General features: G+C 41.1%; 1 protein-coding gene across 1 annotated transcript in view; it reads left to right on the forward strand.

Moving 5' to 3' along the window:
• The window catches only part of pudp (pseudouridine 5'-phosphatase), a 35077-nt gene extending 11038 nt beyond the window's left edge, over positions 1–24039 (forward strand). The window contains exon 4 of the mRNA XM_029444506.1: positions 23100–24039. Coding sequence (XP_029300366.1) covers positions 23100–23276 — 177 coding nt within the window. The 3' untranslated portion in view covers positions 23277–24039. The remainder of the gene's footprint in view (positions 1–23099) is intronic.
• The last annotated feature ends 2492 nt before the right edge of the window (positions 24040–26531 follow it).

Raw genomic sequence — 26531 nt, forward strand, 5'->3', positions numbered from 1 at the left:
TATATATATTGTTGGGTTTTGAAGCCCAAAGGGCGCTGTGATTGTCTTTCAATTGAATCCAGTAAACTTCTAGTTGATCAAGATTCTTATTTATTTAAAGTGATGATGACAGCATTTCAATACTCTCAGCCGAGGACACTTTCACACACCAAGTCCACAGTCCGACTCAATAAAGAGCCAGTTAGCTGTCTGTTGGTAAAAGTGAAAGTGGTACAAAAACATCATAAACATTTTGCTATATTCTCTACAGAAGGGTGTCGTCGTCCCTCATTGGTCCATGTTGGCGCGGTTATGCCCCTTGGTGGGCCGTCTTGTTGTGGCGAGATGGAGGTAGACCTGAAACTCTTTGAAGAGAACCTACAGTGCTTCACATTCATAACTAATATAGTGCTCATTATACATTTGTGCAGAAATACATGTTGTGCAATAATACATTTTGATTGAGGTGGACGAGTACATGTGATAATCATTAAATGTGACACAATACATAATACATTTTGATTGAGGTGGACTCTGTGTTGAAAAGCACTAAAGGTCAGCTTTTTCCACAGCGCAACATTTTATTATAATTCTGCAACATTTTAGAAAATGCAACGAAAACACATTTCACAAAACGGAAAAGCAATTCCTGTTTTGTGATTGGTTAGAATTAAAGTTGTGTTTTCTAAGATGTTGTCGTGGTTGTTGAAATGTTGCTTATTTTTGTGTTTTCTAACTTTATTAATACGTTTTCTAAAAATATTCTGATTTTAGGTTTTGTTGTTGTGCTTCATCACATTATTCTACCTTTTAGTTAAAGGTGTTAATTCAACTCCTATGTTTATTATTGGCGTTAAAGTTGTTGGTGGTGTTTTAGTGCTTTATATTGATTAAATATTGATATTATCCCCCCCCCCACGTTAAATGGGACTGGCAAAACATAACGCCAACCTCAGTATTGGACATTGTAATGAATACCTCTGTGTCAATGAAAATGATGATTATTATCTTTGCAAGGCAGAAGTTATTGTCGAGCTGCTGTATTGGATTTGCATTTCACTTTTGACGCTCTCAGTATCTACATGGTTTTTAATTTACTTTTATAATTGATGTATTTCCGCTGTCACAGCACGGACCTCTGGATACAAATCATAGATGGATGCTGCAGTATGTGATGAGACGTGGAACTATACGGCAAACAATATCTAGTTGTCTTTAGCTGCCTGTATGTCAGCCAATGGCTTTTTTATTTGCAGATAATGTGTTCCGTTTGCAGTGATGCAGGCAGGGCCTGATGTCACTGACAGACACACTTTCACTGTGGCACTTTGATCAAAAGTGGTGAGCTTTCAGGGTTCACGGGCTGTTTAAGATATATTTTCAGACAGACTGGAAGCCTTTCGGTGTTGAGTCAGTCTGAAATAGCTGCCAAATATCTCACTAAAAGACACCGAATAACAGTGTGAGGCCTGACCTACTTCATGAAAAGTAGATCACATGTAAAAAAAAAAAAAAAAATGGAAGTATTATGCTAATTTGAACACATCTACTGTTGATCATTGTTCAGTGCACGGCTCGCTAATGAATATGTAATTGAATGATATGCTTGGCTTTGTTAATATGATATTTATTCAGTTTGAAAATCTTGTTTGTGTGCAGGGTTAGGGTTGTCTTTTCAAGGAATCTGCTGTGTGTGATGCACGTTGTCACCTATACATCAGGATCTCAGCATCTGTTCATGAGCGGAAGTGAAAAATCTAGAATTTAGAGCTTATGGTGAATATCATGGAACACCATTGTCATGTTACCATGACGTAAGTACCTGTGCTGATGAGCTCGTAAATTCATGGGAGCTGTAGTTTTTTGGAAGCTAACACATTCATTTGAACCCTCATTTATCTCGTAATATCGGCCGTGAAAACTCCGATCAAACAAACACTCCGTTGAAGGATTGCATTGAGTTCCAAAACTAGTTGTACAGCAGCCTGGAGATGAGATTCCTTTACCCCTTCACCCTCTCCACCAATCAAATGGTGGTTTGTGACGGGGGACAGGATTAGTCAATCCCAATGAATAAAAGTGGGATTTGTTTGCTGTTCGGAGTGCGGCCCCAGAGGCTTCTTATCATCACAGCCAGGAAACATCGATCACCACAAGTACTGATCAATGCCTTGCTCATGCAGCTTTTATATAACATAGGCCTCCTGTCTCCCAATCAACATGTGCTGTAATACAGGTGGTGTTCCTTGACTGAAGCGTTCTTAGGGGGTAGCTTTCAACAGAGTGATGGTTTCTGCTTTTCGGATTCTCCGAGGGACCCGGAAGCAAGTTGACTTTTGTGTTTTTTTTTGCATTGAGTGCATTTTCGAGACAACATTAACATAATCTTTTCCTCAGAATTGTGGGATGTCACAATTCTCCAAATCCACAATTTGAATTTGACTTTGATTTCAAGGTCAGGATAAAAACATAAAACAATCCCGCACTGACTGCTATGCCACTGTTTGAGTCTGGATTTTTAAAGATAACATAATAAGATTGGTTTTATGTTGGTTGTATTATTTCCCACTGACTGACAGGCATTACACAGGAGTAAATGCAATACACATATAAGAATAAATTAGAATACAATAAATATGCCAAACTACTACAACGAAGAGAGTCGCAGTGTCACAGTGTAGCATGATGGGACATGTTCCTCTATGTTCAGTGGAAATGTGTTTTAAGAACAACTAGTATTAGTCAGGCTGCAAAAAGATATTTTTGTATGATGATGAACATATTTCCTTTTGTCTTAGTTGTTCAGTTGGTCTTATGGGGATTCAGAGCGGGCCCTTTTCTTGGTATGGGTATATTCAGATTTAGTCCGTCAGACTTTTCTTGTCTTTTCTTTAAGCATTGCCTTAAACTAGCACATTGTTGTATTCACTTTTGTTTAAAACCACCGTGCACAAAGATTGAATTGGCAACATACCCTTTGAACATGAATCCTGAAAAAAACAAACAAAAAAAAAACGATAAACTGGATTTATTCTTTCAAATGTGAAAAATTATTTTATATTTAGTATACATGATGGTATATACTAATAATAATACCATATACCTGCCTTTTATGCAAATTGTAGTGGGTCCAGTGAGTCAGGAAGGGAGCAGGTGATGAAGGACTTGACTAACCACTCTAAGAACTTCATGATTGGTGGAGATAAGAGCTGCCTGGTGTCAAACCGTGCGTAGAATCTGTTCAGATCATCTATCAGAGAAGCAGACATTACCTCAGCACTGCTGGTTTTCCTTTTGTAGTCTGTAATAGTTCTTAATCCAGACCACATGTCTCTGGTGTCGGAGCTGTGGTCTTTGAACTTCTAATAGCTCACAGGAGTGCATACGTGGATCTCCTGTACTCATCCAAAAGTTGTAAGCGTAGGTCCGCACTTTGGGTTCAGCCCAGACTTTCCTGTTAACCCAGAGCTTCTGATTTGGGAATGTCCGTACAGTAATCCTCGGTAAGAAGTTATAGATGTATTTGTCGATGTAGCCGATGACTGTGTCCGTGTATCTGTTAATGTTGTTGTCTTGAAACACGTCACAATTAAAGCCGAGACTGATCAGACAAGCGCTAAATGGTCCGCGACACCAGCGAATCACATTAACGCAAACGTCGCGTCTGAGGGAAATGAACCAAGTGTTCACAAGACCATTTATTTTCTTAATTGTGTGTGTTCACAAGCTCTCTGACATTCTGCTGTACACGTGTACAGCTATAAAGGAGATCTTTATACATGTCATCTAAGAAGGAAATAATGTTACATGTAGCCGCAGTGGAGGGGCTGGTTAATACGATAAATAACATGTTACCTGAACTCATTTCAAACACCGTCATAGCATTTTAGCCGGAGTAACATGGAGTACCTTGTTAACCATGCCATTTACTTTGATGGACTCTTCAACACTCAAGCACATAAATGGCAGGGTAAATCTAATTTTATTATTTCAGCCATCGAATGGCTTTATGTACCACTATAGTTGTTGAAAGCTAATCCATCTCTGTGATAGATGGTGTAGAATCTGCTCCCCATAGCCCCCATATGCTACCCACCCACCAACATTATAAAGGGATGCCTGTAAACCTGTTGACTGCTCCAACCTAAACTGCAAATAAGAATTTTTTTCTCTCTTCGTATTATGAATTTTAAACCACAAGATTTAATATCTGTGAAACTTAAATCCTCCCCTTTTTGTAAAAAGTATTTTTGAGGACATTTTATACCTTTTTTATGAGTTAGGGGACATTACAGACATGAGAGGGAGAGAGAGAGGGAGAGGTTAATAAAGTTCCCTGGCCAGAATCAAAAGTTGGGATGTTGAAGTACAAATTACCTAAAAGTAAATATAATAATATAAAAATAAGCAACATATCTCTAAATGGTTTGAACAAAATTGAACATTATAACCTTCATGAAGGTAGGACCTTTCAGTTGCAGCAAGCCAAGCAATGTAGCCCATATGTTATTTTCCCCAGCCGCGTCCTTTAGCTCTTCCTGGGTGAAGCGTTTCATATGCCAGATGGGATATGTAAGTGTGTTCGGGGTCTGCCCAATGGTCTCCTCCCAGTTGGACGTGCCTGGAACTGTCTGACGTCTTCAGTCTACATCTAAAGGTGCACACAGACACCGCGGGAAAGCAACTAGTTTTGGCAGCGGTGATCTCATTATTTTTGGTCATTACCCAGAGCTCCTGAGGGTCAGAACATGGATCGACTGGTATATCAAGTGTAACCCTTTCAGGCTCAGCTGTTTCTACTCCACAACAGTCCGGTTCAGCTTCCACAAGACCCCAAGACACTCTTGACTCGGGCCAGTACCACTACCAACCCGAAAGTAAACACTGATCTGTTTTCCTGCAGACCCGGTTTCTAGGCTGCTTTGAATGCGGGAGGCAGTAGGATGTTCTAGTGGTAATATGAGTGTTCTTTAGGACTGTAAGCTATAACACTGTTGTTGATTTTTTTTTTTATCTGAAGCTGTCTCCCAACGAGAACTGTCCTTTTTTCCCCCAACATACAGTAAATCAGATCATGCAGCAGGTCTACCATCGCTGATGCTGTAACCCTTAACCTTAATAAAAAAGAATCAACAGTGACCATGTATCATACTGAAACTATAAAAACCCTTCATTTGCAAATGGCGTAATCATGGCATCTTCCTCATACTGCATTTGGATATTTACTGCCTGATTTAACAGGGAAATTTGAGGCAACCAATTGATACAGTATATTTTCGGTAACTCCTCTCTTATTCGAAAGGCTTTAGGTCTGCCTGTGGAACGGCGCACCTGCTTTTCTTAATCTGGAGCCAGCCACGGTTAGGGCTGGCATTTTTCTTGATGAGATATGAAACAGAGGCTCAGAGGGGGAATCAACAGAGTGTTCAGTGGAATAACGAATGATGATGCGTCACTCCCTGGTTCCCACTCCGTGACAGGGGAGAGGAGGAGGGAGAGGAGGGGTGAGCGGCATAAACACAAGAAAGACGGAGAGAGACGGAGAGCAGACAGAGGCGAAGCTAGAGGGAGGAGGTAAACAGAAGAAACAGCCGTATGGTAATAGCACACATCCAATTGTCAGCTCTTCCTGCCCTAATCTCAACTCTGATGAAAAAGACAACTAGCTTGTTTTTAGTCGCTTAGAGACAGACGTAAACCATGTCACACATTTGAGTCCACACAGGCAGACCTAGACTTAGTAATGAAAGGATTTTCTAGAAAATTCAGACTATTCATGATTTGATTCCTTTATAGCAAAAATGAAGGAAGACGGAAATGCAGACCTGCATCACCTGCAAGGTACTCATCATTATGTATTTTCAAAAAATACAGGTTACATATATGGGATATATCCACTACAGACATGTACCAGATGCTTCCCTTTAAGTGTAGTGCAGACATCCACTGTTTCTGCTTTTTGTGATTCTTGACTTCGGCTGGCTAGCTAAGCGTTGGCTACCTGGCAGGGACCAAACAAGTAGAATCTACCCAATGTTCGGTCGACTCCCATCAGCTTCACTCTTACTACCAAATAATACCTGATTAACGAACATAAAACCAAATGCCAGTCAATCCGTCCCTCTCACAGATAGTTATATTTGCAGCGTGAGTGCCGGAGACAACTTGCCATCTGCAGTGCGGAGACGCCTGGAGTGACAACTTCTGTCAATTGCGGCAGGTGCACATGAAGCGTAACTACTCGTGTCACAGATTACAGGGGGCTGATGTGTCATCTCTGTCACTTTTAACTGAAACTTTATTAAAAATAACTTTTGTTCGCACATAGTTATAACACAATTTTCACGATGTATTTTATACAAAATGGGAATAGGAATGAATCGTATTCATTTGAAATGTCACCAAGCCTTACCACTCCCCACGCAAATGTTTTTGGTTGTATCTAATCTGCAAAAAACACCCCAAACTGAGTTTCACTGAAGTCTGATTGGATTATATAAATAACATTTTCAAAATGTAAATGTGCCATGTAGCGACCTATATTGAAAGTTAGACAAAGACAGCATATGCAAATTATATAAGAGTGAAGGGACAGGTTTGAAATAAAATTCAATCAATAGCTCCTAATAGTAAATAAAAATAAGTTAACATTACTACATATATTTTTGGTAAATATTCTTAGCTTCTAAAGAGTTGAAGTAATGCAGCAGAGAAAGAATTACAAAACTGTAGTGTGTCCAATGATTTTATGTAAATGCCCCCCTGCAGCAAAGCAAATATTATACGAGAGGTTATTTAATGTGGACGCCTCACAGATCACTAATGTGGGGTCGATGTTGCCAAAAGTGAAAGAAAAAAAAAACCCACCGCTCTCTTTTTCATGCAGAGCAAAGACATTTTTCACAACTCCAAAGTAACACTGTTGATGAAACCGATTTTTTACCAAAGGTGTGCTGAATATGATTAATGAAACATGAAAGTGAGCTAGTTCATACACACACTGATAAGGACGGAGAGAGGAAAAGATAACTAGTTCTTCCCCTGCCATTAATCATACAAAGCATTACACCCGGGGGGGGGCTTAATAATCCAGATATTCAAATCAGGTACAATTAAGACGTGAACTTTTCTATCCCAACATTAAATTGGACTATTACTGCTCAGACAAAGCTTACCATATTCACCCCTTACACATCACATACGCAACAGCCCATCAATTTTCAAATGCATATCTCTGAATTAAGGTTTTTATGTGAAAATGTTCAATGTAAGTAAATGTTAAGTGGTTGGGGGTCACTTTCAACGCTAAGTGCTATTGATTGTTTCTACGCTGTACTTCCCAGAGATCACACTCAATCCCTGCCTTTAGCTGCGTGTGTAAATAGATTTTGCTGAGTCTACTCGGATAGATGTCCCTGCTGTCAGAGTCCTCCTAAATTCCTGTGGATTCTAACGGCACTGGTCTGGGGAGGAGCCGTGAGCGTCCCGTGTGCACAGCTGGATTGTTTAAAATAGAAGCGTATCTGTTTCGTTGGATACTTGCGGGAAACCTGGCTGAAGTGCCTCCTGTGTAGAGGTGCCATGAGAAAACCAAGCTAAGTGTCCTCCACATTTGTAGCTCCATGGAAGTACGTTTTGGTGGCATCTCTTTTCCCACATACCCGCAGGAGTACAAGGAAGTTGGGCAAAAAAAAATGCCAATGCCCCCTGAGTGCCTCGCAGAGCTCCTTCCTGGGTGCGCATGATTCTTTGAGGGTGCTTCTCCGAGATTCCCATGGCAGAGATGCAGATAGTAGTGCCAAAAAAAATGGGGCAATGAATTCATATTTGCCCCACCGAAGTGTTGATCGTGGGTGGCACCGGTCTGGATAGCAGTGCATCTAAATATTTGGGGTCCTGTCTAGACACACCGGAGGCTTGGCAGTGCTACTACTGCCGCGTTCCCCTCAGGGGTAGAGCTGTAAGAATCTGGACAATTGGTGGTGGTACACATTTTTTTTCTGAGAGGAAGTTTCCCACATTCATGGCTTTCAGCGTTTTTCAGCTTTCCCTTCAACGCAGCACACCTCTGCCCCATTGAAGTGAACCTCTGGTCCCGCACACCCTGCGCATTTAGTACTATTCCTTAGTCTGCTTCAGAATAAGTGCCTATTGGATAGCATTAGGTCTTAAACCCACTTCCGGTTCACTTCACGCAGCAATAGGTCAACAATGTTCGCTCATTTTGTTTGTGACAAAATGGAAGTCTTTATTATTGTAGCTGATAACGTCACGTCAGTGGTACATGTGAGCTTTAGTCCGTAATTTCGACCACTTTATAAAGTCTTAACAGCGTGCCAAGTTGCTCTGTGTGTCTGTCTTTTTTTTACCATTTATCTGTTTTCTCTTACTTTGTTTTCGAGTCGGTCCTTGATTCCCTTGTCTCATCCCAGTTGGACTAATGTCCCAAGCCTAAATAAATCATCAATGAAAAGAATACAGCTGAATAAATTCTGTAGAAAAATACTTTTTATGTAAAACCACAGGCATCTCTTGATTGGCTTCTTTGTTCTTTATTTACCTCTCTTTTCAACTACCCAGATCTTCTGTTTATATCAAACAAACTAGAAACTTCAAATACATCACACATTGTGTGTGAGAGGATTTTACCAGATAAACACGGATTCTTCTGAGATGCACTGTAGGTCTTGTGAGTCATGCACAGACCTTCTCTTTTCAGTTCCCAATGTAGGCCCTCCGGGCTTCCCTCATCCCCGTACTCTCTCTTTAGCGCTTACTGTACAAGATGAGATAGACATCCAAGGATCAGCTGTGATGATAGTGGAACCAAGGCAGCGCGCTTTTTGCCAACTGTTACATTCTCGCTCAGTGAAATATCATTTTGAACTGACATCCCAAGTGTTCCAGAGCTGTATTACTCCCTCCCTGGGTGATGGGTAATACACTGCTCAGATAATATAATTTACTGATGTAACTTAGTTTTCATAATATCAATCAATCAATCAATCAAAATACTTTATTGTCATTTCGAGCTATACAATGTACAATTCAAATTAAATGTTGTTGTCCTGGCTTACTGTAAAAGTGACTGAGTAAGTGGTCATAAATATTTAAAAGTGTTGTGGTGCTGATGCATAAATATAAAATAAAATGTGTACTTAAAATATAAATGTACTTTATATAAATAACAATATAAAATATATACATTTAAGAGTTCATTAGAGTGGAGTTCACATCACATTGCTCAGGAGAAAAAGTTATTTTTGGTTCAACAGTCTGATGGTTTGGGGAAATAAACTGTTGCAGAGTCTTGTTGTTCTGCTCCTTATGCTGCGGAACCTCTTGCCAGAGGGCAGCAGGGAGAACAGGCCGTGGTGGGGGTGAGTGGGGTCTTTTATAATGTTCTGGGCTCTGGTGAGGCAGCGTTTATTAGCAGTGTCTCTGATGGAAGGAAGAGACGTCCGGATGATCCTCTCCGCTTTCCTCACCACTCTCTGCAGAGACTTCCAGTCTGAGGTGTTGCAGTTTCCAGACCAGGTAGAGATGCAACTGGTCAGTATGCTCTCTATGGTGCCTCTGTAGAACGTGGTGAGGAAGGGAGGGGGGAGCTGTGCTCTTTTCAACCTGTGCAGAAAGTGCAGGCGCTGCTGTGCCTTTTTCACCAGTGAGGAGGTCAGACTGTTTGTGAGTTGCACCCCCAAGAACTTTGTGCTGTCTGTAGTCTTCACTGCTGTGCCGTTAAGGAGGAGTGGTGTGTGACAGTGCTGTTTTTTCCTGAAGTCAACAATGATCTCTTTTGTTTTGTCAACATTCAGGATCAGGTTGTTGGTCTGACACCATTCTGTCAGATGTTTCACCGCCTCCCTGTAGGCCAGTTTGTTGTTGTCCCTGATGAGTCCCACCACAGTTGTGTCGTCCGTGTACTTCAGGATGTGGTTCGTACTGAACCTGGCACAACAGTCGTGGGTCATCAGGGTGAACAGCAGTGGACTCAGAATGCAGCCCTGTGGGGAGCTGGTGCTCAGAGAAATGGTGGAGGTGCTGTTTCCAACCCGCACATGCTGGGGTCTGTTGGTGAGGAAATCCAGCAGCCAGTTACACAGGGGGGTGTTGAGGCCGAGGGGTCCCAGTTTGCTTACCAGATGCTGGGGGATGATTGTGTTGAATGCCGAGCTGAAATCCAGGAACAGCATTCGCACATGGGTGTTCTTCTCCTCCAGGTGGGCCAGGCTCAGGTGGAGTGCAGAGGAGATGGCGTCCTCTGTGGAGCGGTTTGGGCGGTAAGCAAACTGGAACTGGTCGAGATTGGGGGGAAGTATGGAGATGATATGGTCCTTGACCAGCCTCTCAAAGCACTTCATCATGATGGGGGTGAGTGCTACCGGCCGGTAATCATTCAGACAAGTGATTGGGGATTTGTTAGGCACGGGAACAATGGCTGCTGACTTGAAACATGATGGAACAATAGCCTGGTCCAGCGAGGTGTTGAAGATGTCCGCGAGGACATGGGCCAGCTGGTCGGCACAGTCCCTGAGCAGCCGTCCTGGAATACTGTCCGGGCCCGCCGCCTTCCGGGGATGTAATAGATGTATGTATTTCTCCACACAGTAACTAAAATATGGTAAAAGTAGGGAAAGCGAAAAGTACAATATATGAAGTGCCAACATGTACATTTCACTGTAGAGAATTGCGATATTTTTGGGATCTTGAGATCAGCTATGTGAGGTTTCCGTCCAGAAGAGTCTCCTAAAATGTGCGCTTTTACTAAATGTTTTGACAATAAATGTACATCAAAACACTTCTTATGTTCAACCATCTTATTTTCAATGATCTGCAAACCAACAATCAGCCATTAGCTATCACATATATAGATTTTTTTATAACTATCAGGATTGGCCTCAACAATCCAGTATCATTCAGGCAAATATAGTTAATATATAAAATAAAAAGAGTAGGGCCCATACCGACCCTTGTAGAACTTTCATGCATTCAGACTTATTTTTGGGAAACTGTACATTATTATTTCTCTGCCTGTAGATTAGACGGTAATATATCCGTGGTTTCAAATGCTTTTTTTTAACCAAAAGAAAGTCCTAACATACAATCAATTTATTTTCATTGTGAATTAGAAAATGGTAAGAAGCACCTCGGAGGGGAATGAAAACCCAGTTATTACTCTTTCATTGAACAGATTTTGTAACAGGCCTGTGTCTTTATCATACCACTTTTATTACAAACCGTTTTCAAACCACATAGTTCGCTGGAGGAGCAGTGAATTAAGGAAAGCTTTCACTGAGAAATGATAGAAGGTAAGAAAAGGTTCTCACACAGGGCGGATAGAGTCGGTGAATTCCCTCTCGGCCACGGCAGCTTTGGATGTGCAGATAATGATGCTGCAACAACACGGCAACTATTATTCAAGACCTGCCCCCCCCATACTTGTATTGTCTCTAATCCCTCAGAAACTATCAGGGGGCTTACAAGTATTCACGTAATAGGGAAATAATCACTCTTATGATCCAATATGAGGGGAAAACAAAACTGCAGTCTGTGGACCTCCGGACATTTTGATGCTTGATTTTGCCACATGGCCAGGGTCACTCATGGAACAGATGTGATAGAGAAGCTGTGAAAAGGATAAAATGATGCAGGTTTTCCATAGATCGCTCAAAAAATAATCCCTAGAGGTTTAAATGGTGCTCCCACTCAGAGGCTCACTTTGGGTGTTTGTTTTTTCCCCCATATCTCTAAAATATTCAAGATGTTAAGCTTTTGGAATAAAGTCCGACTAAATATTATGGGTCAGTAAATGGTTTAAATTGCAGTGATGGCCGAGTTGATTTAAAACCACTTAGGCCACACTCCGCAGATCCTCTTATCGAGAGTAGCATATGACTTGCTCAACTAGCATACAGATACACACCGGTCCCTCTTCCCCTGTTTGTATTTTCCTTGCTCCGATACTTTATCATCACAGACTTCAAGTGTGTGGGTTAAGCCTGCTGCAGGGTCCCCCTCAGATCACAAGTAAAGCAAATGGAATGGATTTGCAGACATTCATTTTGGCTCAATGGTGATTTTTATTTTTTATTAAGTCCTTGGGCTGTCCACAGGCTTTTCTTTGAGCCAATTGCAATCTCTTTACACTCAGACAGCGGTAAGTTATCTCCTAATGAAAATGCGCTCAGTAATAGCTGCCTCTGTTGTGAATGCATTGTGTCAGTTGCTAAACATGTCAAGTTTCTCACACACTTCACAAAGAGCCTTTTGAACTCAAAGTCGTCGCCGTCGAACAACATACAGATTCAAGCTGAGATAATTATTTTTGATTGATTTCATTTCGATTTGTAACAAAAAGAAAATTAACTATAATCTCAGATCTTAATGTCATTTTAAGTAATTTTGAGGGGAAACACTTTAGTCATCCATGTTCAAATACATTATACCATAACACTATCTACTTTCCACGATGTGAAAGTGCAGAACAGTAGCAATGGCTGGCGGACTTCCTGGAGTTGTGTTATGTTGCCAGGTGTGGTACCAACAAATCTATTCTTAAAACTGGTACTCACCAACTGGGGCGATGCACAGAAGAGCATTTTTTTTACCTCCATCTAAAACCACTCGTCTGTACATCAATGGTTACAGTGTAAACAGGAACTAATGCCGTGCACATTTGCCAAGTACAGACTAAGAACAATATTTCAAGGTGACCACACCTAACTGACAACGTTACACTTCTTGTTTGAGTTCAAATTCGTAGCGGTGCATCTGTCCTTCGTGGGGTAAGAAAGTTTTTTTTTGCGGCTGTCTTCGGCTAATACTGCTTCTGTTTATCTTGAATTCAGATTCCTAAAAGTGTTAGGAGCCATTATGATGATTGGTTGGCAAGGATGATTGTGTGTAGAAGTGTTGAACATTTTGACTGACTAGTATCTTTGTCCTTTTTTAGAGGTCAGTGGCTACTTGATTTGTCAAGCTATTCGTGTGGTAACAATGTGGCTAGACATCTGAAAAACAGACCTTTTTAAAGGATTTTCTTCTTGACATTATGTGTTGTGTACTCGGAACTTGACCTTGGGGGAAGAAAAGGCCTCAGAAGCTACCTTGAACCAGTTAGGCTGTATATGTACACACACACCCACTTATACTTAGGGTCTGTCTATCATCAACACTGTCTTTATTTCTTCTCTCTACAACAGAGATGAAGAAATGTTACACACTGCCCTGGGCTCAAGGATCATTTAGAAGATGCAGTGTGCAATCTGTCACCGTCACTTATTCACTGGCCACTGCACGCGAGACACAAACTCATGCATCACACGTACAATTCCCCTTAATCTCATATGTCACATGGTTGTTTGACACATACACGAACACGTCGGCTTGTTAAAAGTTTCACATCGTGCATCAGCCATGCACCTCGACTGTATTAACGGCCATGTTTTTATTGCTACTGTTGTCTTCCTTTTGGCTCTCCTGGGAACAAAAGCACCAACTCCCCCTCTCTGAGTAAAACACACAATACTTTTACACACAGTAAACAAGTCAATCATGTATTGTACTGCAGTAACATGAGAGGAATCCCCACCGTTTTTTTCCTCCACATCTTCCGGCAGCCTAATCGTCGGGAGCTTCTCGGTTGAGACAACAGACCAATGTATCTATTACTGTGTCTTCATCAGAGTCCAAATGGTCAAAGACAAAAGGCAAACATTTTTTTATAGTCGACGTAAACTAGGTGTACAGTTGTCATTTGATAATTGGTTGAACAGGAGTTCAAATTTAATCGGTTGAAAATAGATCCAAGGGTGAAAGTTGCTGTAGCCATTATAATCACATCAGAATGTGGTGGTGATGGTCTAGTGGTACGGCTTCCATTCAGAACACGGAAAGGTTGTGAGTTCAATACCAGGGCTGCCACCATTGTGCCCCTGAGCAAAGTACTTAACCCTGAGTTGCTCCAGGAAGACTGTCCCTGTAGTTAGTTAACTGTAAGTCTCTCTGGATAAGAGCGTCTGCTGAATGACCTGTAATGTAATGTAAAAACAAAGGAACACAGATAAGTCTTAAAGTTAATAAGATTAAGTACAAATAATGAATACTGAGCATTAACAGTGTGAAGTTGTCTAACGTCTAATAAATCTAGTGACTATATATATTTTTTATTCAGCGCTGACTTGTTCAATACTTTCCCCCTCATGTTAGTTACAACTCTGAAGCCATCTCCACTGGGTGTTTTATGTGCAGATGTCAGAAAGATGAAAATGTGGCAGCCGCATCAAACAGTCAACCACATCTTGAACTGAATCCCAATCCACCTGAACTGGTTAACAGACTCGAAGCCAGAAGCCAAATATGGAACTACTTACTGTCTGACAAAGGAAAACACGCCGAGCACTGCCAAGATATCCAACTCGCATGGATAGCTGCTAAAATAGCTTCTTTCAAAAAAATACCACTGAGCATGAAATTACATTATTTGTGCTTACTGTACAGTGAAACCTTTTAAATAGTTTTTCTGGTGAACATGTTCACTGCCATGTAGCAATCTTTTGCGATCACTCAAAGCGCTTTACAACACATGTCAGCATTCACCCATTCACACACATTCACTCAGAGTCCGAGGCTACCATACAAGGCCACATGCGCATCCGTAATGATAAACATTCTCACACCGTTGGCCATCGGGAGCAATTTGGGGTTCAGTATCTCCCCCAAAGACACTTCAACATGTTGACTGCAGAAGCCGGGGATCGAAACTCCGAACTGGTGAACGACCACACACAACCAGGGAAAACTGTTGATGTACCTTATGAGAAATGCGTCCGCTCTCGACATAACACTGATCAAGCATCTGATCAAAAACTTTTAGGGGATAATGAATTAATGAAGTCACGCGAATGCCAACAGATTAGGCGTATTTGAGAACCAATATGAGGATGGAAAAAATAAAGCTATCAGGAGAGAGAGACCTCATGATGTCAGCTCCCAGATGGTACAGGTTTTGTCTTTTGAGCCTATATTCCATCATCAAAATGAGTAATTGACTGGTGATTACATTTTAAATAACTGATTTAATTTTGACCATATGGCCTTACATTCCAAAAACAATATGGCGATTATATCACGCAAATGCCATGTAGCGTATGTATTTTAAAGAAGAATTGTTGATCTTAACGAATGGCATAGCTGCAGGAAAAAAAGTTTCAATCGAAAATCGAGTCATGGATTTGGAGAATCATGACACCCCTAATAATACACAAGCTATTAATAGCAACAGCCCTGCGCGTAAGTACTGTTAACCCTCGGAGCTGCACTTTTTAAACTATTTATTGGCAGGCCTAAAGACGGGTGGAGTAGACTTGATTATTCATTTGCAGACAGCGGAAGAAGGGTGTGTCTACATGTCCTTGTGATTAACCATGGTAGTGTAAATCAGGCGTGTGGCCAGTTGCAAAATTAGTTAGATTTGTAAAACATAACCAGATGCTGACAGAAGAACTCTCTTTATGCCTCTGAAAGGAGGTTTCTCAAACAGGTCAGCACTTGTCCAATCCTTCTCTTGTGCTCTGTGAGGCTCTTAGTGTCTGGATTGTGGCGCATAAATTAAACTAAATTAAACTTTTCACTTATAACATAAAAAGCCTTGTCTTCCTTGTTCCCATTTAAAAACATAACACACTTGATTCAAAGTAATGAATAGGATTACTGAATACTGGAAGAAGACTTTTCAAGCAGGGAAAAACAAAGACATCTTTAATATGAGTAATATATTCACCTCTTCGTACAGTACGTTTCAAGCTTTGCAGTCCCCGCTGCCTTGTCTCTTAATTTCAGTATAATGCGATCAATAAATTATTTTGAAAATGTGCTTCGCTTAGCGTCTTATCACAGCAGATCACTGATCCATTATGCTGCACCCAAGTGGCACTATCATGAAGTATTGAGAACATTTAATTGAAATTATGTGAGATTTCCCTGGGACTGCTAACAGTGGTTCAACTATAAAGTCTCTATTTGACTCTATACATCAAACAGTGGGGTGAATGTACACAGCACAGCGCTATGTGAGATCCCATATCTGATCCTTGTCTATAAAGAAATGATCTTTGTGACTACGAGCGCCTGTGAGCTCATCTGAAATGTACTTTCATTGTAGAGGCGCTCAGCGCTGTCTGCAGGAAAAAATGAGGCCCGGGTCTTCTCCAAATCACAGCACGCAGGCATCGTCTGCTGGCGTCTTCCCACAACACGCTCCTTTGAAAGACTCTCACCTTAGTGCGCCAATTGTGAGACAATAGGATGGTGTGTATGCGTTCCGTGCTCCGGCCTCACCCCACATCCCCTTTTTTTTTGTCTTGTCCCATTCTGCAGCGCTGACTCGGGTACACGGTGCATCCTCACTGATGAATCTTGCATGTGTTTGGGTGTCGGCCTGAGGACAGGTTGTAAATCTTCCATGGCACCTTTTTGAAGAGGGGAGGGGTAACTTCGTCTACCCACAGTTTCACCCGGAGGGGGAAGGGGAAGTCAGGAGACCAGCGAGCACCGCTGGGAACTAACTTTTGAAAGCTTCATCTGGACCTTTTTGTTCAGTAACTACCAAAGAGTCTGAAATCCCTTCCTCTGTATTCCTTCAATCTCAGCACTGTAGCATATTAAATTGCATTTTTTAGATAGATCTTTAGTTGGATCTTTTTTGGTTTTATGACTGCAGTTATTTCTTTGTATGCGGACAGAAACTCTTTACATAGAGCCGATCAAACAAATTCTTCTAAGTGAGGTGTCCGGCAGCAGATCGCCAGTTTTTTCGCGGCAGTTGTGACATCGGTTCCTGTCAAATTTTAGTTTCCGAATTTGAGGGTGTATGCACATTTTAAGGATAAATAGATGTCCTGGTGGACAAGCAGAGAATGGCAATATAGTTTAATAGAGATGCAGGGACTCTGGGAATGTGGCTGGATAGAATGGGCAAAAATAAATACAGCTGACGACGCTGTGTCGCAACTACCAATTGTCATTATCCATTAATCTCACAACATTTTTGGATTGATATATTCATTTTTTCCTCTATAAAATATCAGGGAATAGTAACAAAAGGTTTCTGAGAGCCCAAGGTGAAGTCTTTAAATGTCTTTACTTGTGTAACCTGAAGATCTTAAGTTTACAGGAATACAAAACGATGAATGACAAAAAAAATAATCCAAAATTAAAACTGTTGTCAACCTTCAGCATTATTCTATTAACATGCAGGGTGCACCATGTCAGCTAAATTGTGTTTCCTTGTTTAATCAGTTTGGGGTGATATAGTAACTATGAGAAATAAACATTAAATCTCCTAAACCCTCTGCACTGCTAATGTTTGACCTTCAGTTTACAGCAATAGTGTTTTTTTTCCTTCCCATTTCTTTGTCTTTACATCAGTAACTATACTTGAGCTGATGTGTTCTGAATACAGGTTATGAGGATCTATGTTGGCATGAAAAGATAGTTAAACTTTTTTCACCCCCTAAAATGTTGCTAAAGTGAGTTTCAGTGGATTTACCTTGTTGCAATTGTTACGAGGCTTCGCTGCTCTGTCTCTGGATGTTTAACAGGCAGAACACCTCGTCTTTGTGTGACAGCCGCGGTTGGGGAATGGATGGGCCACAATCAGCCGTGCTCAGCTATTGATGCTGCTGTGGTTTCCTTCTGGAGTCACTTGAGGTAGAAATGTGTACACTTAAAAAATAACCCTTCATGTTTTGAAGTCTCGTATCCGCTTGAAATTCAGATGCGATGTCGCTCACATTTAGCCCCATTAATACGTCTTAACCAACATTCTTTCACGCTAGATGCAAATCAGTGTAAGTCCTTCTACAGTCCAGATGGGTGGCGTTAATACACTGTTACGTTGCTCCGGGTACTTTTTATGTATCCTGTGGGTAATCTTATAACATGAACGTAAAGCTTAAAGAATGACGTTTTTACATTTATTAAGTCTGTTACACACCGCCGGTGATTGTGGCTGAAAGAACAAGACTAAAATATTGTGAATAAAGTATCTTATAGACTTACATAAAAATACATTAAAACAACACATTAATTTAATGGAATACACTAATATGAACTAACTATAGTCAGATCTATTCGTATCTGATGTTATTTTAGTTGCGTTTATATGCATTGAACTCTTATCTGGAACATACAGGTTAGGTGTGCAGATAGGCGATCTACCCCGGTGAGGAATTACAATGAGTATAGTCGAGGAAACTAGGAACACTGCAACTGTTCCGGGGCGGGCTACCATCTGGCACCGGCTCCAGCAGGTTCAGTTTCTGGGAAGCTCCTAGCAGGTAACAGTTCGTTCACTTCCCGCGGGGCTATAATTTGCTACTTCAGAATGCTTACTGATGTAGTTCCTCTTGGGAGGAGTAATTGTGTAGAGATATAACCCATGAAGTGGTTAAGGGTACTGTAGATTGCTTCTATGTGTATCTCAGTCTACGTGGGTGACACACAGTGATCAGCATTTCTCTTTTTTTTTGCAACTTCCATCTGTAATCAACCCAAGCCATCAATCCACTGTGAGCTGCAGTGCAGTGTCTGTTTTCATCTATTTCAATATGGCACATTGGAAGCAGATTAAAGGGTCATTCCACTAGCTCATTGGGTAATTACCAGTTTTAATTGCTCCCAATCAAGGGAATTAGCAAGGGCCCTCCGATGTGCACTCTGTGTTTCCGCTATCATTGTTCGACATCCTCAAGTTTGAGGCTTAGTGACATCCTAGTAGTCAATTAGGCTTTAAAGAGACTCGCGGAGGCCTCTTTGTTCCACCTGAGTATTAGAGTTGAGACGAACAAAGGTCCTTAAGGCTTTCTCTGAGACATAGCTTTCTGTGGCTTCTGTAGAGCTTTAGACTCATTGTACGACTGTTTTCCTTTATTCACACTGAAGTGCCGTTTCCAACCGCAAAGTCAAAGCTGTGTTTTAATCCAACAATGAATTAACTATTCACAGATGTCGATTTAAAAAGGAAACAAAGAGGCGTTTCAACTGCAGGTTAAAGGTCAATTTGTGGCATGTATTAAATGCTCATTTGAAATCAAGGCTCAATATTTAGGTAACAAGATTTGGTATTGGCATCTCAAGATGAATGACACATGGCCTCTATCTGCAGCCTTTGATTTCCTGATTCATTGTGCTCCTCTTCTGGCACATGGCATTACGTTCTGCAGCAACAGGAAGTGTGAAAGTAGTTTGTCATGGATTTAGTTGGTTCTGTTCTTGTCCCACTCTCACTGTACGTTAGCGAGTTGTATTGTTGAATTTGCCCATAGATTCACTGTGCACATCCTTGAATGAGACCTTTGACTTGAAACTCCTACTAACTAAATGTTTTAATTATGTAAATGTCTGCTGTGAATGCTTCAAATTAATTCATCATTCAATGTAATACCTCAATTTCTTTCATTCTTTATGTAAAAAGAAAACAACTATTCTCAAACAGTAGGTCACCTCTCTGCTGTACCATCAATTGTCAGTTGGTAGCATATATACAGGACTGTCTCAGAAAATTAGAATATTGTGATAAAGTTCTTTATTTTCTGTAATGCAATTAAAAAAACAAAAATGTCATACATTCTGGATTCATTACAAATCAACTGAAATATTGCAAGCCTTTTATTATTTTAATATTGCTGATTATGGCATACAGCTTAAGAAAACTCAAATATCCTATCTCTAAATATTAGAATATCATGAAAAAGTATACTAGTAGGGTGTTCAACGAATCACTTGAATCGTCTAATTAACTCGAAACACCTGCAAGGGTTTCCTGAGCCTTGAAAAACACTCAGCTTGGTTCAATAAACTAAATCACAAGTATGGGGAAGACTGCTGATCTGACTGCTGTCCAGAGGACCATCATTGACACCCTCCATCAGGAGGGTAAGACACAAAAAGAAATTTCTCAAAGAGCAAGCTGTTCACAGAGTGCAGTTTCAAAGCACATCCACAAAAAGTCTGTTGGAAGGGGGAAATGTGGCAGGAAACGCTGCACAACCAAGAGAGATGACCGCAGCCTTAACAGCATTGTGAAGAAGAGTCGCTTCCAGAATTTGGGGGAGCTTCAAAGACAGTGGACTGAAGCTGGAGTCCAGGTATCAAAAGCCACTGTTCACAGACGTGTCCGGGAAATGGGCTACAATAGCCGTATTCCCATGGTCAAGCCACTTCTGAACTCAAGACAACGGAAGAAGCGTCTGACTTGGGCTATGGAAAAGAAGCACTGGACAGTTGTAGAGTGGTCCAAAGTCCTCTTTTCAGACGAAAGCAAGTTTTGTATTTCATTTGGAAGTCAAGGCGCCAGAGTCTGGAGAAAGGCTGGAGAGGAGCAAAATCCAAGTTGCTTGAAATCCAGTGTGAAGTTCCCACAGTCAGCGATGGTTTGGGGAGCCATGTCAGCTGCTGGTGTTGGTCCACTGTGTTTCATCAAGCCCAGAGTAAATGCAGCTGTGTACCAAGAGATTTTAGAGCACTACATGCTTCCGTCTGCTGAAAAGCTCTATGGAGATGAGGAATTCATTTTCCAGCATGATCTGGCACCTGCCCACAGTGCCAAAACCACCAGTAACTGGTGTACTGACCATGGCATTACTGTCCTCGATTGGCCTGCCAATTCCCCTGACCTGAACCCCATAGAGAATATGTGGGTTATTGTGAAGAAGAAGCTGAAAGACACCAGACCCAACAATGCTAATGAGCTAAAGGCCGCTATTGAAGCATCCTGGGCATCCATAACACCTCAGCAATGCCACAGGCTGATTGCCTCCATGCCACGCCGCATTGATGCAGTAATCCGTGCAAAAGATTCCCAACCAAGTACTGAGTGCATTAATGGACATTTTCAAATGTTTGATTTTGTTTTGCTGTTATAAATCTTTTTTTTTACTTGGTCTGAGGAACTATTCTAATTTTTTGAGATAGGATTTTTGAGTTTTCTTAAGCTGTAAGCCATAATCAGCAATATTAAAATAATAAAAGGCTTGCAATATTTCAGTTGATTTGTAATGAATCCAGAATGTATGACATTTTTGTTTTTTTAATTGCATTACAGAAAATAAAGAACTTTATCACAATATTCTAATTTTCTGAGACAGTCCTGTATGCGAATGAACTTAAGTGCCACCTGCTGGTACTGCTGTATCTGGGGCTGGAGTGGCGAAAGAAACTAAAAAACAACTCTTAACCTTCAGAGTGCTGAGCCTCCAACTCCTTCCCTCTTCCTGTCTGCACACTCCTCAATGTGATTATTAGACACTGAAAAATGATTAACCTCCTACTGGCGGTTCAGCTGTATTAATTTACTGCAGCTGTTGGAATGTCCTTGTTGAACATGTGCACAGTTAAGTATTTCAAATGCCAATTAGCCTCCCATGTTTTTTATTTTTTCACTTGAGCTTGGTATGTCGCAGTCACAGTTCTGCCTCACCAAAGACATCCATTTCTGAAGACTGTAACAGACAGGACCCACTGCAGCAAAATAAACTTTCTATAAACAGGAGAAATTCTGTATTCCTCATTGGTTAAAAACCACATGAATTTTTAACCTCCCGACTGTAATACATTATATTACATACATATATATATCGTATAAAACATTCTAAGAAATGTGAGGCTCTTGCTCTGATTCCTCTTTCCGTAGTTATTCATGGGTAACGGCATTGTTTGGCTGCATCATTTACAATCTTGAAGTAAGATGTTCTCAACAGTCGTAATTGTGTCTAAATAATAACAAAGCTACAATAATTAGTCCGATTGTGTTGGCCCGAACTGTAACTTTTACCTTCAGTAAACATGTCTTTAACAACAAAGGTGTTGAAGTGGTGGAAATACTGTATGTTGTTTCTCACATTATGAGAAGAAGCCATAATGGTTTTTAAGTAGATTCAAACATAACATAACAAACTGAAGACAACTTTTGCTGAGATTTGATCTAAAACGTGCTCGACTCTAGTTGGAAACTGTCAACACTGGTTATGATGTTACAAATGATTCAACAGCTCATTTAACATATTACACATTCAGCCCTTCGCTCTCGGCTCCCAACGTTCAAGATTAGTTTTTCTTCGAACGAGAAACAAATTATGCTGATGTCATCGCAGCATTCCACATGTTTTAGTACAGCGTCCCTTCTTTTTTATGAAGCAAAACAAAATGGAGGAAGATCACCCATATACGCAGAATAAGCTAATATTAGCCAAGACCCATTTTGGACCGTCTCATTCACAGTGTGGGAGACAGCTCTGGAGGGTTTCCAGAGAAGTGCTGTGGGAACGTTAACTGGACTAGCATTACCTCTTAGCTTTTCATTCTTGAAGTCGTTTGAGAACAATTCTAAGAAAGAATACATCTCACCTTTTTGAGCTTTTCAAAGTCTCAATGAGGTGGTGAAGATGGCACTCTGAGTTCAGTATTCATCAAATGGCTTAACTGATATATACAGTATATATAAGCTTTTCTACTGCAACCACCTGGCACTGTGTCCCCCGCAGTAGACAAGAGCAACCCAGTCGGCGTTGTACATTTCTGCAAAACCATGCGTAAGTTAAAAGTAAACCTTTCTGAAGCAAAGATATGTTTCATAAATACATTTCACGCAGAAATACACAATGCCATGTGGTTAACGTTGTGAAGCCATCGGTTAGTTATAGGCAACAAAACGGGGGGCGGGGGGTTGAAGCTACGCACGTAACGTCATGAAAACGGGACACGAACAGAAAGTTTGACTGCTGCAGCTCCCACATCCACTTCAATGAGCACTACTACAACATTAACATGGATTATATTACATCCAGCCTCTTAATATGCAGTGACTGAAAATACAAACAAAGCCAATGACGTGCAGGGAGCACTATTAATTTGTAGATGAAGTGGATATTCCACCTGGCAGAGGTGAGCAGTCTCCTCTGAGGAATATCAAGTTCATCACATTGAAAATGGAAATGGTGCTCCGTTTCCCTGTGTTTGTTTTTTCGGTGTCAGCTCAGCGGCGTCTGCAGGGGTGAAATCCTGTCGACCCTAATAGGCTTATCGGATAATATCATTTTGTTTTCCTCTCTGTCCTTGCTCAGTGCTTGGTGTTTGAAGATGCTCCCAACGGCGTGAAGGCGGCACTGGCTGCGGGGATGCAGGTGGTGATGATTCCTGATGACAACATGGACCCCAGTCTTACCCAAGAGGCCACGCTGCGACTCCGAAGCATGGAGCAGTTTGAGCCGCAGCTCTTTGACCTGCCGGCGTTCGACTAAGCCCATAAACAAACCAAAAAAATACAGAAGCAGTGCTGATAGAGTGAGAAAACCAAGTATACCTTACCATGTTGTAATTACCACTTAATGACGGCCATTGTTCTATCAGATTAGATGTTAGACAAACCAAGCTTTATTTACGTGACATGTTTTTTTATATTTCTCAACCCCCAGGGGTGACCAGACATGTTGAGGTACTTAGATATTCATCTCCTACACATCTGCCACCATCCTAATACAGGGAAATTAATTTGTGCTGCTCAAAACTTTCAAAAGTAGTTCTATACCAAGTGTTGTAATCAAAAGACAGTTTCTGAAATCAGGAAAGCTCATGTCTGCTTCAACACTTAAGACAATTCACATATCCCCCCGTCCCTCTGGCTGAGCAGGCTTTTAATGGAGGGCCCTCTGGAGCAGTCTGGTGCCTGGCTCCCTCAAATAGGATTTCACTGCACTCCCATCCACTTCCCCCTCCGCGCCTCCCTGGCCTTTCATCCTCAAGGAGGGTGTAGTCTCTTCGGCGTTTTCCCCCTTCCCCTGCTCACATCACTCTGTAGTTGTCATGGCACAACATGTGCTTCATTTTCCTTTTGCGTTTAAGTCTGACCACCGAGTGACTTTAGCGTTCAAACCGATGTCTGCATTTGAATTTAGATTCCAATCAAAGGCTGCATGAAAGTAATGCTGGGCCAGGTCCCAAAACTGTGTAAAATGTGTTAACTTTTCATTATCAAATAAAGGAATCCATAACACAAAACCCAGAGCGTAATGATTCTGCAATCTCTTCATTTTTAATTCATTTTCATCTTGACTTTGATTTGTGATTGAATTAGGCTATAGGTTATATTTAATATTGCATAGTTTTTGTGCATGTGTGCAGTTGAAGTCATGTAGCTTTAGTAATCTTGTCACATACAGTTCACTGTTTATGGCTTCATATCAAAAACCTACATCATACAGAAAAAGACAAGGTAGGATAAAAGAAGAAATGCCTGAAATTATAATTTTATAAAAAATAAATAGAAAGTAGTCTGCCACAAAGGATTTGTAGTAAATACAAAGTTGAGAAGAAAGCCATCCACAGCTGTTAACATTTTTATGATTTATTTTTTATGAGTTAAAAAAAAAGGTTGTTCTTCTTGGGAGGACTGGTGTGTGCAATGTGCAGCAAATGAAACTCCTCATGCATGTGAGTGTCCAGCCGAAGCTGTATGAGGTTTCAGCAGTCTGAGGTAGACAAATCAAGGGAGTATCTTCTATAAATGTTGCCTTTTTAGTATGCAATTTCCTCTTAGTATTTCCCCAGGCGATTTATTTGTCAAGCTGCAGTCGACAGTTGATGGTAGCACGAAGGGAATTCGCACTATAAAAAGACCATAATGTTGGAAGTACCCACTTTGATAGGTCGACCTCAGACTTCTGACATTGACGTGCATGACGAGTTAGTTACACGCCATATGTTGCAATCGTGACGACAAAGCCGTTCAACTAAACGTGTCCAAAACCGACAACTGTATTTTCGAGACATGACTTTATATAAAAGTGTACGATAAGACTCGAGTGGACCCACATTCACATTGGGCAGATTGCGACATCTGCACCCGTTGGAAAAGTTTAAAGTTCAGGATGAGGGACATCGTTAGCGCGTATGCTGCTAGCTAGCAACAGCTAACATCAGCGCAGTCCATATATTGGTGGCCAAGTCAAATTTGAGCAAATAACACAAGGCCTGGATTGGATTTTAGGTCTGAACAAATCCTTACCGAGTATCACTCTTTCGCTTTATGCTCCTAATTTATTTAGCAGAAGAGTCCAAAGGTTAACTAATGATATCCACTCAAACAAAACATCCCACATAAAGCGCCTCTAATCTTGTGTTGCTATACTTCAGGAATTCAAGGTCAAGCTTTCAGACGCCATAAAAGACTCGGGAGTGATTTTTAATGCACTACGGTCTCAGTTGTGTTGCCATCAAAAATGTTTACCAGGATCCGTGCATGCGGACATGCGCACACTCCACAACACTGTCACTAATGTTCTTCAGCGTGTTGTTTTCTTTGAAATTGAAATCCAGCTTGTGAAGAGTGTTGGCATCTTTCCTCTCATTTGTGTCTGCTCTGACCCATTTCAAGATAATGGTTTCCAGCTGGGGGCTAAAATCATTTTTCAGCCTGGCTTTTTTTTTGTCATACTTAAAACGGCTATCTTTAGGCTTTTTGTCTCGGTGGTTGGATAGTGGGTCAACCATCCAGATGCCCCCACATCTCTCCAAACATACCTGTTATAAAATCCAAAAGACTGCCCCCTACTGCCCTTTTGTCCTTTACCATGTCTGTCACTCACCCTTCCGTTTTATCCTCGTGGAAAACCTTTTCAACTTTAATTCTGCCTGTGACTGAAGAGGGCAGGAGAGAGAGAAGGAGCGGCAGCAGAGATAGTTTCCCAGGTCCCCCCCCCCCCCTCTCCTCGCCTGTGCTCTCGACTGATAGGCGAGAGTGGCTGTGGGACACATTCATCTTCAACGTCAAGTTTTTATATCCGGAATTTTATCAGTGCTCAGACAAGCAGCTCCTCTACAGGCAAAGTCGAAAAACACTGGACGCCGGAGAAAGACATTGTGTGGATGACCTCATTTTACACATTAAAGCTTTTTATGTTTTTTGTGGATCTTTAGGGGCTGCCAAACAGTCCCTCTGACAAAATGTGGAAAGAGCAGGAAGGGGGGAAGCTCATCAGATAATGCAGGCGGGCCTCTTTCTGTACATTTGCTTCAATCTTGTCCCAGACGAATGCTCTCAGAAGATAGTGACTGGATGCCATATCTTTTTGGTAGCAGTCTTTGGTATTTTTGTACAGGGGATTTGGAAAGAAAAGTCATCACCTTACTGAGGGAAATAAAGGATTAAATAAGCAGGAGCTTCCGTATTGTAGTCAGGGAGTGATTTCCGTATTTTAATTGATTTGTTTGACAGAAACATAATTGAAAAGTTTGCATCTAAATACTCCACAGTAGCTTTTTTTGTGTGTTTACAGTCTTAAGAAAATCCTTCTTTTCTTTAAAGAAAGACTTGGCCAAAAAACAAATAACTCCTCTATGTGCAAGGTGGCAGAACTTTAGATAGATTTCTCTATTCTTGACACCAAGCAAAGGCATATCTCAAGTGCCGCATATCTCCAAAGCACAGGCAATGGCTGAATTGCCAAGAAGGGTAGAACACAGAAGAATGCCAAGATCCGACGGAAGTAGTTCTGCTG

The sequence above is a fragment of the Cottoperca gobio genome, chromosome 2 (genome assembly GCF_900634415.1).
Source record: "Cottoperca gobio chromosome 2, fCotGob3.1, whole genome shotgun sequence".
NCBI lineage: Eukaryota > Metazoa > Chordata > Actinopteri > Perciformes > Bovichtidae > Cottoperca > Cottoperca gobio.